The 12,628-nt window shown below is 34.5% G+C and overlaps 10 protein-coding genes across 10 annotated transcripts, besides 2 other annotated features; 3 read left to right on the top strand and 7 right to left on the bottom strand.

Moving 5' to 3' along the window:
* Positions 1 to 9,785: part of a mobile genetic element that runs on past the window's edge.
* TVAGG3_0704580 (integrase core domain containing protein family) lies at positions 271 to 822 on the bottom strand (the record flags this gene model as incomplete). The annotated part of the gene is made up of 1 exon (XM_051243527.1): positions 271 to 822. The coding sequence occupies one exon, from the start codon at positions 820 to 822 to the stop codon at positions 271 to 273; it is 552 nt and encodes a 183-aa protein (XP_051090114.1).
* Positions 1,376 to 2,437, bottom strand: TVAGG3_0704570 (keratin-associated protein family; the record flags this gene model as incomplete). Its single annotated transcript, XM_051243526.1, has 1 exon — positions 1,376 to 2,437. One exon carries the CDS (start codon positions 2,435 to 2,437, stop codon positions 1,376 to 1,378), a length of 1,062 nt encoding a protein of 353 aa, XP_051090113.1.
* Positions 2,930 to 4,351, bottom strand: TVAGG3_0704560 (organellar and viral DNA polymerase type B; the record flags this gene model as incomplete). Its single annotated transcript, XM_051243525.1, has 1 exon — positions 2,930 to 4,351. A coding segment is annotated over one exon (1,422 nt), but the record flags the coding sequence as incomplete, so codon positions are not given.
* On the top strand, positions 4,933 to 5,145 carry TVAGG3_0704550 (uncharacterized protein; the record flags this gene model as incomplete). Its single annotated transcript, XM_051243524.1, has 1 exon — positions 4,933 to 5,145. One exon carries the CDS (start codon positions 4,933 to 4,935, stop codon positions 5,143 to 5,145), a length of 213 nt encoding a protein of 70 aa, XP_051090111.1.
* Positions 5,372 to 5,980, bottom strand: TVAGG3_0704540 (uncharacterized protein; the record flags this gene model as incomplete). The annotated part of the gene is made up of 1 exon (XM_051243523.1): positions 5,372 to 5,980. One exon carries the CDS (start codon positions 5,978 to 5,980, stop codon positions 5,372 to 5,374), a length of 609 nt encoding a protein of 202 aa, XP_051090110.1.
* Positions 7,310 to 7,738, top strand: TVAGG3_0704530 (uncharacterized protein; the record flags this gene model as incomplete). Its single annotated transcript, XM_001319337.2, has 1 exon — positions 7,310 to 7,738. A coding segment is annotated over one exon (429 nt), but the record flags the coding sequence as incomplete, so codon positions are not given.
* TVAGG3_0704520 (protein of unknown function, DUF4107 family) lies at positions 8,417 to 8,845 on the top strand (the record flags this gene model as incomplete). The annotated part of the gene is made up of 1 exon (XM_001319338.2): positions 8,417 to 8,845. A coding segment is annotated over one exon (429 nt), but the record flags the coding sequence as incomplete, so codon positions are not given.
* A 505-nt stretch (positions 9,786 to 10,290) lies between the features above and the next one.
* Positions 10,291 to 12,628: part of a mobile genetic element that runs on past the window's edge.
* Positions 10,496 to 10,822, bottom strand: TVAGG3_0704500 (uncharacterized protein; the record flags this gene model as incomplete). The annotated part of the gene is made up of 1 exon (XM_001294884.1): positions 10,496 to 10,822. The coding sequence occupies one exon, from the start codon at positions 10,820 to 10,822 to the stop codon at positions 10,496 to 10,498; it is 327 nt and encodes a 108-aa protein (XP_001294885.1).
* On the bottom strand, positions 10,966 to 11,493 carry TVAGG3_0704490 (protein of unknown function, DUF4107 family; the record flags this gene model as incomplete). Its single annotated transcript, XM_001294883.1, has 1 exon — positions 10,966 to 11,493. One exon carries the CDS (start codon positions 11,491 to 11,493, stop codon positions 10,966 to 10,968), a length of 528 nt encoding a protein of 175 aa, XP_001294884.1.
* On the bottom strand, positions 11,719 to 12,600 carry TVAGG3_0704480 (uncharacterized protein; the record flags this gene model as incomplete). The annotated part of the gene is made up of 1 exon (XM_051243522.1): positions 11,719 to 12,600. One exon carries the CDS (start codon positions 12,598 to 12,600, stop codon positions 11,719 to 11,721), a length of 882 nt encoding a protein of 293 aa, XP_051090109.1.

Below are 12,628 nucleotides of genomic sequence, written 5' to 3'. Positions count from 1 at the left end.
AATATTTTTAGGATACTTTCACCAAATAATGTTTATATCAGATGAAACAGTAAAGTATTATATCTATTAAATCGTCTATGATGCAAATTGTGTATAGAATGAAATGAAGGTAGAAATGAGGGTAGATATCGGGTTAGATCTAACAATTTACGATAAAATATATTTCTGTATTTCATCCGCCGCTTTGCGGCTTTATGTTAAAATAAATGGTACCATTAATGATATCATGACTGTTCTCGTTCATGTCTGATTTACATCTAATGAAAAAGTTTAGAAGAATTTTCTTATTCTTTCTGGCATATTTTTGTCTTTCCAGTACTCCCGCTCTAATGGTCCCAGATGTGTTGGCTTCGACTCTCTCAAGTTCTTAGATGGTATAACATCTTCAACGCCTCCTTCATATCTTACTTTATAAGTGTCATCGTTTGTGTTATAGCCAAGTATTTCAATAACCACTCCTCGCTTTGCTTCGTCAATGGTTTCAGCAAGTTTGCCATTACTACTTTCGACTAATTTATGTCGAGGATAAAACGCAATGGAGTCGTCAGCAGCTTTTATAAGATATCCATTACCTTGCGTAGAGTCTACGATATAATAATTTCGACTTAACCTTAAACGTTTCTTTGTCAACGGTTTGTCGTCAAGAACTACACGAACTTTTGTTCCAGGAATGAGGGTAAATTGTGTTGAATTTCTGATATTTTGTGTTTGACTTCGTTTCTTTTGTATATACTTTTCTTCTTGTTGTTGTGTCATTGAATTTGGTGTATGTCCTGTTGTAGAATGTGTTGAGGAATTATATACTTCGAGAAAATGTTTCATTGTTTCTTCGGTAAAGTCTCGCTCTTGATTTAAATCTCTGAGAGTCCTTATGAAGCGGTTTATGATGCCGAGTATGTTATGGTTATGGTCTTCAGTAGTGTAGTGAGTTATGTTATGCTTAATGAGAAATTCTGTGATTTCATTGCTGAGGTATGCACTGTCTTGGTCTGATGTTAAAGTACTTGGGCTATGTTCTGCTACAAACTTTTGTAAAACTCTTAACACTTCACGAGTTCCTTTATTTTTCATTGGATATGCATATGCTTTACGAGTGTTAACATTAATGAAGATGAGGAATGGTTTATGTCCTCCTTTTCTGCTTTGAATGAGAGTGTCAAATTGGTATGCGTCAGGAGTGTTGGAGTAAATTGGTAAAAAGTAGTCGTAAGGGTTTATTTTTGTTTGATGTACAACATTTTTGTCAAAGAACCTTTTCACTTCAGCTCTGTTAGTAAATCCCCAACTCTTTGCAGCTTCATTGAACTTCTTAAATGACCTCCACAGTGATGATTCGAATACTTCTTTTAAACTCATTTATGTAAAAATAAAGATTTTATTCAAGACGGTACCATGCATAAACTGTCATATAAGGTGGCATATAATCTGCACCCGAACCTGTTGGATTTGTTGTAAATGTATGTGTATGATTACCTCCTGGTTCAGTTGGTCGAAAAGTCTTTTTTGCTGAATTGTTATAAGATGGAGATAAAACGTCATTGCCAGCTTTATAGTCTGAGTTGTATAATGGGTGGTCTCTTAATGAGTGGCTATGGTCGCCAGAAAAGTTTGTCGTTCCTGTATGAGTGTGCGCAGGTAAGTTTGCTTCTTTAATTTTCTTTGAGCCTCCTGTTTGCTTTGAAGAGTTAGCACAGTATAAGAATTTATCTACAATCTGCTGCCACGTACCAAAACCTAAAACACTTGCTGGATTTGTTGAGTTCATTGACGTATAAATAGAGCCTATAGGATATAATGTTTGAAGTATTTCAGTCTTTAATGTTTGAAGCTCTGTTTTGTCTGCTTTCTTATCATATAAATCTTGAGCAGTGAATTTAACATTATTTTCATCATCCATGACATAAACATTTTTACAGCTAATGTCTTTCTTCGTTGTTATGTTTTCATTCGATGTTAAACCTTGTGGAAAGTTAGGAGGTTTATAATATAATGCATCCCCACCAGTTCCGCCAACCGTTCCTTCAATACTTTCTATAGCAACAGTTGAGAAGGAGTTATGTGTATGTTCTTTATCTGCTTTTTTATTTAACATTGCTGGTAGTTCATATGTTTCAAAGTTTCTGACATGACCTTCGATATTTATACATTTGTTATTTAAGGAGTTTAGTGTATCTTTTACGCTTGTACTTGGATTCTCTAAAGGTGCACTTGAACCAAGGGTATAGTTCAATATTATGTCGTCTGCTCTAACAGTAGTGAAGGATTCATGTGTATGATTTTTGTCTGCTTTACTGTCTAATGAAGTTTGAAGTGAATTTATGTCGGAGATATTGTGTTTATGAGATTTCAAAACTTTGTTCGTTGCATCAAGTTCATCTTTGTCAGCTTTACTTTTAATAGCATCTTCAAAAGTTATTTTTGCCTTAACTCTCAACATAAATCTTGGTTCAACTAATACACCGTTAACAAAGAAGTATGAAGCATAAATTTCATTGTTATAACCAAATGCTTCTGGTGCTTTACCTGTGTCATACTGTACAGTACAGCTTATGTCATAACCTTCAGCACGAATGAATTTATATCTTCTTTCATTAACATCTTTTGTCTTCACTTCTTCATCCTGTGTTAAATATCCATGATAATCCGTTATAATCTGTTCATCTGAACTTATATAATGAACATGGTTTTTATCTGCTTTATTATCTAATTTCTCATTAACATCATTCACCTCTAATTCAACTTTTCCGCCAGAACTCTTATTATCATTAATCTTTTTCATTAATTCAGTAATTACGTCATAAAGACTATATTCTGTTTTCGGTTCTGTAAATAATGAGTCAAAATTTCTTTTCATCATTACATCACTTACATTAATGATATCAGCTATACCTTTTTCATTTATTCTCTTCATTAGTTCTGCAATAATGACGAATATATAATCTGTTAATTTATTCTCTTCATCAAGGGTTATAGAATGATTTGAAATCGAATCATTAACACCTCTAAATAAATCAATAACTTCAGGATACACGTTTTTAATGTCTCGAATAACCTGACCCGTATCCTCTGGTTTCTCCTCTTCTTCGTGGGCTTCGCCCTCACCGCTACGCGGCTTTATGTCTCTAACCATCATCAACGCAGCCATAACCGGAGGGTTTGTTGCTACCTGTTCGAAAATCTGTCCGTTATGTATGGTATATCTAAATAATTTCTTTGTGTTTGTTAAAACATTTGAAACAAGTCTTTTAAAACCATCTACAAAATTTCCCGTTTCACCTAATGTTCTTGCAGCATTTACAAGCTCACCCATTCCCGCTTTTGACCCCAAAAACGTCCATATTGCATTTATTTCACTCTGTATCGTTGTCCATTCAGCGAAACTAACACCCGCATTCGCTAAGTTGAAAATGAAACCCAGTGGATCGAACTTAATTCCGCCTTCTTTTTCAATTTCAACGAACTCACTAACATGAGATTTTAAATATTCTTTCGTTAAAATCGTTTTTCCTGATGTCATGCTGTTAACGGAACTATCACCATCAAAAGTTAACGAATTCAATTTCGTCATTGATGCTTTTATTTCATACACCGCTTTATCAATAGTTTTTGGCTCACCTTCTTTAGAAGTGTATGAAACATTAATGAATGAATTATATGTATTCATGAATGAATTATATGTATTCATGAATGAGTTAAAATCAATGATTTTCATTAATGAAGCTTTTAATGATTCATTAACTGTTAAATCCCTTAATTCAATTATTGAATTGTCATTAATGAAAGGTACACTGCAAACCGTCGAATTTGGATCAAATGCCGTAGTCGGCTGGGGAGTATTAATTATATAAGTCATTAAATCATTAAGTGACGTAAATAATGTTGTTGTTTTTGATTTAATTTCTTTAGCATCTGTTATATACGGTAATTTTATTTCTGTAGTTTCTGAATTAAAGATATTCGCTAAAATGTTTTGTAAACTGTTTTGAACAGCTGTATAAACCGTTGAATTCGGAACTCTTACGATTTCACCGTCCTTAATAAAAGGCATTGCACATGGTGTAGTGCTTGGGTCAAATCTTTTTGGGCTATGATTCAACATATATTCTAATGCTTCATAAACAGACCTATATACGGTTGTATTATCTTTTTCAATAATTTCACCGTCCTTTATAAACGGCATAGTACATGGAGTTAAAATAGGGTCAAACTTTTCATAGTCCTTCCATGTTATATATTTCTCAGTATTTCCATCAGAAATAACAATATATTTATCAGTAAGTGTGAGAGAGTATTGCCCAAAATATAAACGTTTAGCTCTGTCAGCTTCATACGCATATGCAGCTATACTCATATTTTAATGAGAATAAAATATTGTTCTATTTACAAAGTACAGACCCGAACGAATACGGGACAGTAAAACTACAAACAAACTTAGGTCTACAGAATGAGGCACTTGCATTCAGAATGGTTGACTTTAATACTATTGCTTCATTCGTTATAACAGATGAAACAGATTTCATGGAGCTTGAAATAGATGGAAAGAAGCACGAAATAAGATTTCACAATAATGTAGAATATAAGATGGAAACATTAGCTGGAGTGTTAAATGCTCTCATAAATACTACAATAAACAAGGATAACGAAGAAAACTTAATGAAATGTTAAACTTATTGCAGGAGTTTTGAAGTTCAGTTATGCGAAGGAGTTTAAGATAACACGAATGAGTCATAGAGTTCAATTGCTTCTGGGAGCATATCATATGACATTTCCTTTGAAAGTGTTGACAAAACGATTGAGATGAAATCTGTTCCATACGTATGTTATGGTAATTGTTTGTACGTTGAGTCAAAAATAGCTAATGTCACAGGTATTTCAGGAGTTAATAGTAAAGGTTCAGTAGAATATAAGTCTTTCTGTTATGAAGTAAATTCAATGTTTATTCCAAACGTTCCTGTCATAGCAACTCATTTAGGTAAATGGGTTCGCATTAGTCCACATAATTTGAAAGACATGCAATTCAGACTTGTTGACTTTCAAGGAGAGCCTGTAGAACTGAAGGCACCAGTGCGAATGACTGTTGAAGTTGACTTTTTAGAAAATATTAAATGCAACAGCTTACAAGAGAACTCAGAGCTAAAAATATAAAGTATGAATGTTATGTATTAGGTCATGAACTTTGGTTGTTGCTGTTTGATGAAACAAATGAGTTAGTTATGTCAGTCAAGAGAACAGAAAAATATTGTGTTAGTGAAAACTGCACCAAGTCAATAAGATTAGGTTTGCATTATGAAGATGAGTTCAATACTGTTGAAGAAGTTTTGGATAGATATTACAAATTGCTAACTTGAAATTTTTTGACTGACTGACTGCTTTAATTTACTAAAACATATTTCAAGCAAAGTTTATATTCTGTTGAAAGTTTTGTGTATTCATTCGAATATTTATACTTAAACTCAACTCCTGTAGTTCCTGGTGTTTCAATGATGCGGATGTTACCTATTTTCATGAATGGTGGCGTTTGACCACAGCATTCGATTTCAGGGTCGAGATAGTCAATGACACATTGTTTCCCTGTTATTCGCGATATAACATTTTCAAGGTCCTCCTTTGTTAGAATTATTTGGTTCTTACTTATAAGATTTATCAAAAGCTTCTTATCGTCTTTGAGTAAGATAGTTTGATATAACTGAAGAAGGTAATGGTCTACGTTATCTGAAGGATTTGTTTGAACATTTGTGTAAGGATTGTCGTTGGCTTCTCTTGAAAGAATTTGGTCCAGTGGTGGATACTCTAACTTAACATCTGATGTAGCGTTAGCGTTTGAAGCTGTGTTTAAATTCACCGACTTAAGTTCTGGTTCTTTCAAACACTCTGAACTATAGTTCTTTATGACAATATTGTTTGTCGTTCGTGAGTCAACATTTGATGTTGGTTCAATTGGAACATTAACGGCACCAGCTAAGATGGATTTGCTTCTCATTTCATATAGAATAAAAACCTTTTATATGTATGAAATGAACAATATACTCGACAAGGGTTTGAATGTAAAGCTAACGAATGAAAATATTGTTGAATTCACTGAGACAGGAGCTGTGTATAAAGATGTAGAACTACTGAACAAAAGAGCTAAGGGAAGAAGCAGGAACATGAACAAAGGGTGGAAGCCTATAAAAATTTATGTCAATGATGGCTCAGGAGGTTCAAACATAAAGTATGCAGAAAGTTATAGAGTTTATGCTCTCAAAGGTGAAAAGCCTTCATTTAAGAACAGCTATTCTAACGCATATCCTCAAAAGCTAACGGATGGGGAAGTGGATGATATGAATGACAGCAAAAAATATTAACAGAAATGGCGACAGAGATGCATGGAATTTGTTTACCATCAGTCAATTGAAGGTTAAAACTTTAAAACAATGTTGTCGTTCCCATGGAATATTTTTGACTTTAATGGTATTAGTCATGATATGAATCTCAAGGTATGAACGAGGAGAGATGAGAGACTTATATGCTTCCCAAATTTCTTCAAAAGGTAATGTTATACCTGACTGTTTCCAAATGAGTTCAATATCATAACGTGAGAAACCTTGAAAGATAACGAAGTCAGTTATGAGACGTTTTATGTTTAAAGCTAAAAACCTCCATGTTTGCATAAGTATTGCTACAGTTAAGTGGTAATGTCTGACTTTAGTAATGATGTTAGCTAATGGTGAGTCTGGTTTTGACACTAAACCTTTTCCGGCGAAGTCGTCGCAAACGAGCAGAGTGTTTGAAGGATATTTTTTTGAAGGGGTATTTTGAAAGTTTTGATAAAATGTAGTTTGTAAGTCGTTTCATATCGTAAACTCCTGAGTACTGACGTAATTGGTGTTTGTCAATAATTCTTTCCATATCCTCAGAAGTCTTTTGCATTCCTGACTGTATGAACTCTACGATAGCATAATATTTCCTCTTACGTCGAATGTAACGTTGAAGAAATTCAATGAGTTCACTGTCTGGAACTTTAACGACAGAGGCTTGAACTTTTGACATAAATGTTTTCGCTGTTGAATCCATAGAGTCTGAAGTTGCTGATATAATGATTTGGTCATAATATGAATCTTGACCTAAACGCTCTGTTATGAGTATATGACGAATGAGGTTAAATGTCTTACCTGAACCCATCTTTCCACAATAGAAATAAACACCATTTGAACAGAACTCATAGTCCTTACTGAAAGGAAGAATGAGAGAAGAGTTAAGTTTATCTGTGGTTTCATTCATGTCTTCATCTACGTCATGTATTAAATGCTTCATTTTATCTCCATTAAAAATGCAAGTCAGAAATATTCAGAACATAGCACCGAGTCTAACTGACAAGAGTATAAAGATATACTATGAACATGTTATGATGAAACCAACCAAAATTCAAGAAAGTCAGTATACTTATGAATATCCAAGACACTGGGTAGAGTATGTAGGAGGTGAGAAAGCTATTGAAATAAGACAAGTTAGAAGTATTCCAGCAGGAAGAACAATATTATTGAAGAACTTTAATGTTTTGAGGTATAATGATGAAACAAAGAAGCAAGATAGTTTTCCTGTTGCTGTGTATGTGAACCTAGACACAGGTGATGACATGAAAGTTTTTAACACAAAGCTTCAAACGGTAGTGAGAGAACAACTTACTGCGGAAGGACATCCATTACCTTCAGAAGTTACCATAGCATATAATTTTGAAACAAACTCAATAGATTTTAAAGTCGTCTCTGCAAAGAAGTCAGGTTTTACATTTAATGAAGCAGATGTATATTCGAATGAAAACTTCAAAGCTATTGCATGGTTAGATAATGACGATTGCTTTAAGAAAATATTTAAATACAGTGACTCAACGATGTCAATAGATGACCTTCGTGGAATGTTACCATCGACGTTTACAGTAGAAGGTTCAGCAGGATTGCTTACAAGATTGTCAATTGGTGGCATTTGGTCTCGTGAGAACATTGTTATAAAATCCAGTATAAGTGAATTTGCTGAAGAATCTATATTATGTCTTTCAAACTACATGTATTCGCCGCCGAAGCATTATAGTATAACAAACTTTGTCAGTAAGTTTAATATAAGACTTGTCGAACCTTCTTCAATGAAAGATGTTGTGCTACCTAAAGATGGAAAGGATGGACTCACTATTGAGATGATTTTAATAGCATATTAAATGAGTTTGTTCTTGAAGGTCATTCATGATGAAATAACTGTTGTAGAAGATGTTAGCAATTGTTCAGACATTTTGAAGCGTATAGATGATATAAGAAATAAGTTAGATAGACCGCAAAGCGGTGAGGGCGAAGCCCGTGAGAACGTTTATGTTTCATTGACTTTCTCCAGTAACGAGAACTTTTATGAGATAATATTGAAGAGAGATGATTTTAATATGGTGTAAATGGTAGCTTGGGCAGCTTTAGGCGCAATGGGAACAAAAGCATTAGCATTTGGAGCAAAAGCACTTGGAGCTTATGACGCAGTAAATAAAATGAGTGGAGGAAGGGTTTCGAAGACATTAGATGCAAATAAAGGGAAGATTGGAGGCTGGGTTGCAAAGAAGTTAAGATTAAATAAAATGGGGCTCATAAATAAAGCATCCAATTTGGTTGCGACTGAGTCAGAAAATGCTTTAGGAAAGGACGATGAGTTTGCAAAACACGCAAAAGACTTTAATGACCAGATGAAAGGTGAAACAATGCATTTAAATAGATTCGATGGAACTAAAGAAAATGTTTCTTCTCCACCAGTAGTTCTTCCGTATGGTCCCTATGGAATGTATGGAAACCCTTACGAAAGACCATTTGACCCATTGACTGGTGGAAGTAACTGGTATCATTACGGCCGAAGAAGAAAGACAGTCAAGTTGGAGACAGACGTGAAGAAAGCAACTAAAAAGAAACCAAGGAAGAGAGTTATAAAGCAATGAATTCAACAGGGTAGAAATGAGGTTAGAAATCGGGTTAGATCTAACCATCTACCCTAAATTTATTTTTGTGCTATGTTTTCATACGTGTGATGGTGGTGATATCATTTTTTTTAAGTTTATTTTTTTATAAATGACAGAACAAAAATATAACATTTCTACTCAGCAGGAATGAGACCCTTACTGACTATGTATTCGTTTAATGCTTGATGAAAACAATGGTACATATTATCGTATGGGTATACACAGCGTCTGTTTCCATCGTCGTCATATATGTAGAGCTCAAATCCAGTCCAACCTTCTTTTGTACAATATGTAGCTTTATTTAAGTATGCATTTATGTAGATAAGGCAATTTTCTTCATCGCTCCAGAAATAATTTTTGTTCTTTGTTGAAATAGTTTTCGTTCCTCTGCGACCATAAGGAATGTATGCAATGAACTTTGCGTCATATGGGATTGTAATATATTCAGGGTTTCTTTCATCGTCAATGGGTCTGTCTTTGTTAAAATGCATGTTTCTCAGTTTTACTTGAGTTTTGAATAGTTCACGGAAACGTTCTGGGAAAGAGTCATAGTAAATGTAGTCAGACATGTCTTTACAATGAAATTAAAAAGTTGGAAAATAAAAATAAGGTTATTTTTATTTAGTGAGGATGGTAGTGAATTCGTTAGTGAAGTCGTTAGTGAGGTGAAGTGGTTGGCGGCTTTGTAAATATTTAAGGTTAAGTTGGTGTTATGGTTGTGTTGTAAAATATACGTTAATGGTTTTGTAAAGTGTCAAATTCACATATAATGGGTAAGGTGGAACGCAGTGCCTCCGTACCCATGATAGTCATACTAACTAGGAATACACAATTTCATGCTCACAATTCATCACAACACTCGGCAAGCAATACTTCCAGCAGCAAGATGCCGATGACACATTTCAAAAGATTGTGCATGATGTTACGGAATCAGCAAACAAACCAGATATTGCCGTTACATTCCAATATCAAACTGAGACTCCTGATGAAAGCTTCTATTCGGTTTCGCTTCACATTCCTCTTGGTGCAGCAGGTATTGATCAAGGAATTAAACAGATGTGCACAGATGATTCTCATATCAATGAAATCTCAACATTCCTCTGGGTCGACGTTCAGAGGAATTGGTCTGATCCAAATGTCTTCTTTGACAAATTTGAGATCAAGAAGAACTACAAAACTCAACTCAGTGAAGGAACGTATGTATTTAAGATACATTCCATTATTGCTTATCATCAAGGTCATTTCGTTGCCTTCGTCAACAAAGGAAGAGTTTGGTTCATGCTCGACGATGAAATTACTTACATTGTTCCTGATGGTTTGATCAAAGTTAGTATACATATCATGTGTACGGAGGCACTGCGCGCCTCCTTACACTTGATATGTGAATTTGACACTTTACAAAATCGTTAACGTATATTTTACAACACAAACGACAACCTAACTTAACCTTAAATATTTACAAAGCCGCCAACCACTTCACTTCACTAACGTTTTCACAAACGACTTCACTACTGTAAAAAATAAACGTTCTCACTTACAAAAGTATTGCAACTCTTCCCATTGCTGTGCTTCACACAATAGTTCATATTCTTCAGTATCGCTGCTGTCACTCCAATCGTCAGAGTCAAAGTCACTGTCAAAATGAATGTTAGTAAGTTTTGACAAAGCTAATGAAACACGCTTACCGTTTGTATCGTATGCTTGTATAAACTTTCCATTCTTCATTCCTTCATAAACGCTCAAACTAACTTTACCCTTTCTCCCCCGTATCTGATAGAATGTATTTTCACGAGGAACGAAGAACAAATTCTTGAACTCATGACCGTTGTAGTTTGTTATCTCAATAGTTTTCGTCATTTATATAAAAATAAAATAAAAAATAAACTTAAAAATTAATGATATCACCACCATCACACGTATGAAAACATAGCACAAAAATAAATTTAGGGTAGATGGTTAGATCTAACCCGATTTCTAACCTCATTTCTACCCTGTTGAATTCATTGCTTTATAACTCTCTTCCTTGGTTTCTTTTTAGTTGCTTTCTTCACGTCTGTCTCCAACTTGACTGTCTTTCTTCTTCGGCCGTAATGATACCAGTTACTTCCACCAGTCAATGGGTCAAATGGTCTTTCGTAAGGGTTTCCATACATTCCATAGGGACCATACGGAAGAACTACTGGTGGAGAAGAAACATTTTCTTTAGTTCCATCGAATCTATTTAAATGCATTGTTTCACCTTTCATCTGGTCATTAAAGTCTTTTGCGTGTTTTGCAAACTCATCGTCCTTTCCTAAAGCATTTTCTGACTCAGTCGCAACCAAATTGGATGCTTTATTTATGAGCCCCATTTTATTTAATCTTAACTTCTTTGCAACCCAGCCTCCAATCTTCCCTTTATTTGCATCTAATGTCTTCGAAACCCTTCCTCCACTCATTTTATTTACTGCGTCATAAGCTCCAAGTGCTTTTGCTCCAAATGCTAATGCTTTTGTTCCCATTGCGCCTAAAGCTGCCCAAGCTACCATTTACACCATATTAAAATCATCTCTCTTCAATATTATCTCATAAAAGTTCTCGTTACTGGAGAAAGTCAATGAAACATAAACGTTCTCACGGGCTTCGCCCTCACCGCTTTGCGGTCTATCTAACTTATTTCTTATATCATCTATACGCTTCAAAATGTCTGAACAATTGCTAACATCTTCTACAACAGTTATTTCATCATGAATGACCTTCAAGAACAAACTCATTTAATATGCTATTAAAATCATCTCAATAGTGAGTCCATCCTTTCCATCTTTAGGTAGCACAACATCTTTCATTGAAGAAGGTTCGACAAGTCTTATATTAAACTTACTGACAAAGTTTGTTATACTATAATGCTTCGGCGGCGAATACATGTAGTTTGAAAGACATAATATAGATTCTTCAGCAAATTCACTTATACTGGATTTTATAACAATGTTCTCACGAGACCAAATGCCACCAATTGACAATCTTGTAAGCAATCCTGCTGAACCTTCTACTGTAAACGTCGATGGTAACATTCCACGAAGGTCATCTATTGACATCGTTGAGTCACTGTATTTAAATATTTTCTTAAAGCAATCGTCATTATCTAACCATGCAATAGCTTTGAAGTTTTCATTCGAATATACATCTGCTTCATTAAATGTAAAACCTGACTTCTTTGCAGAGACGACTTTAAAATCTATTGAGTTTGTTTCAAAATTATATGCTATGGTAACTTCTGAAGGTAATGGATGTCCTTCCGCAGTAAGTTGTTCTCTCACTACCGTTTGAAGCTTTGTGTTAAAAACTTTCATGTCATCACCTGTGTCTAGGTTCACATACACAGCAACAGGAAAACTATCTTGCTTCTTTGTTTCATCATTATACCTCAAAACATTAAAGTTCTTCAATAATATTGTTCTTCCTGCTGGAATACTTCTAACTTGTCTTATTTCAATAGCTTTCTCACCTCCTATATACTCTACCCAGTGTCTTGGATATTCATAAGTATACTGACTTTCTTGAATTTTGGTTGGTTTCATCATAACATGTTCATAGTATATCTTTATACTCTTGTCAGTTAGACTCGGTGCTATGTTCTGAATATTTCTGACTTGCATTTTTAATGGAGATAAAATGAAGCATTTA

This window comes from Trichomonas vaginalis, chromosome III (genome assembly GCF_026262505.1).
Source record: "Trichomonas vaginalis G3 chromosome III, whole genome shotgun sequence".
Taxonomy (NCBI): Eukaryota; Parabasalia; order Trichomonadida; family Trichomonadidae; genus Trichomonas; species Trichomonas vaginalis.
This window is presented reverse-complemented; position numbering and strand designations above follow the sequence as displayed.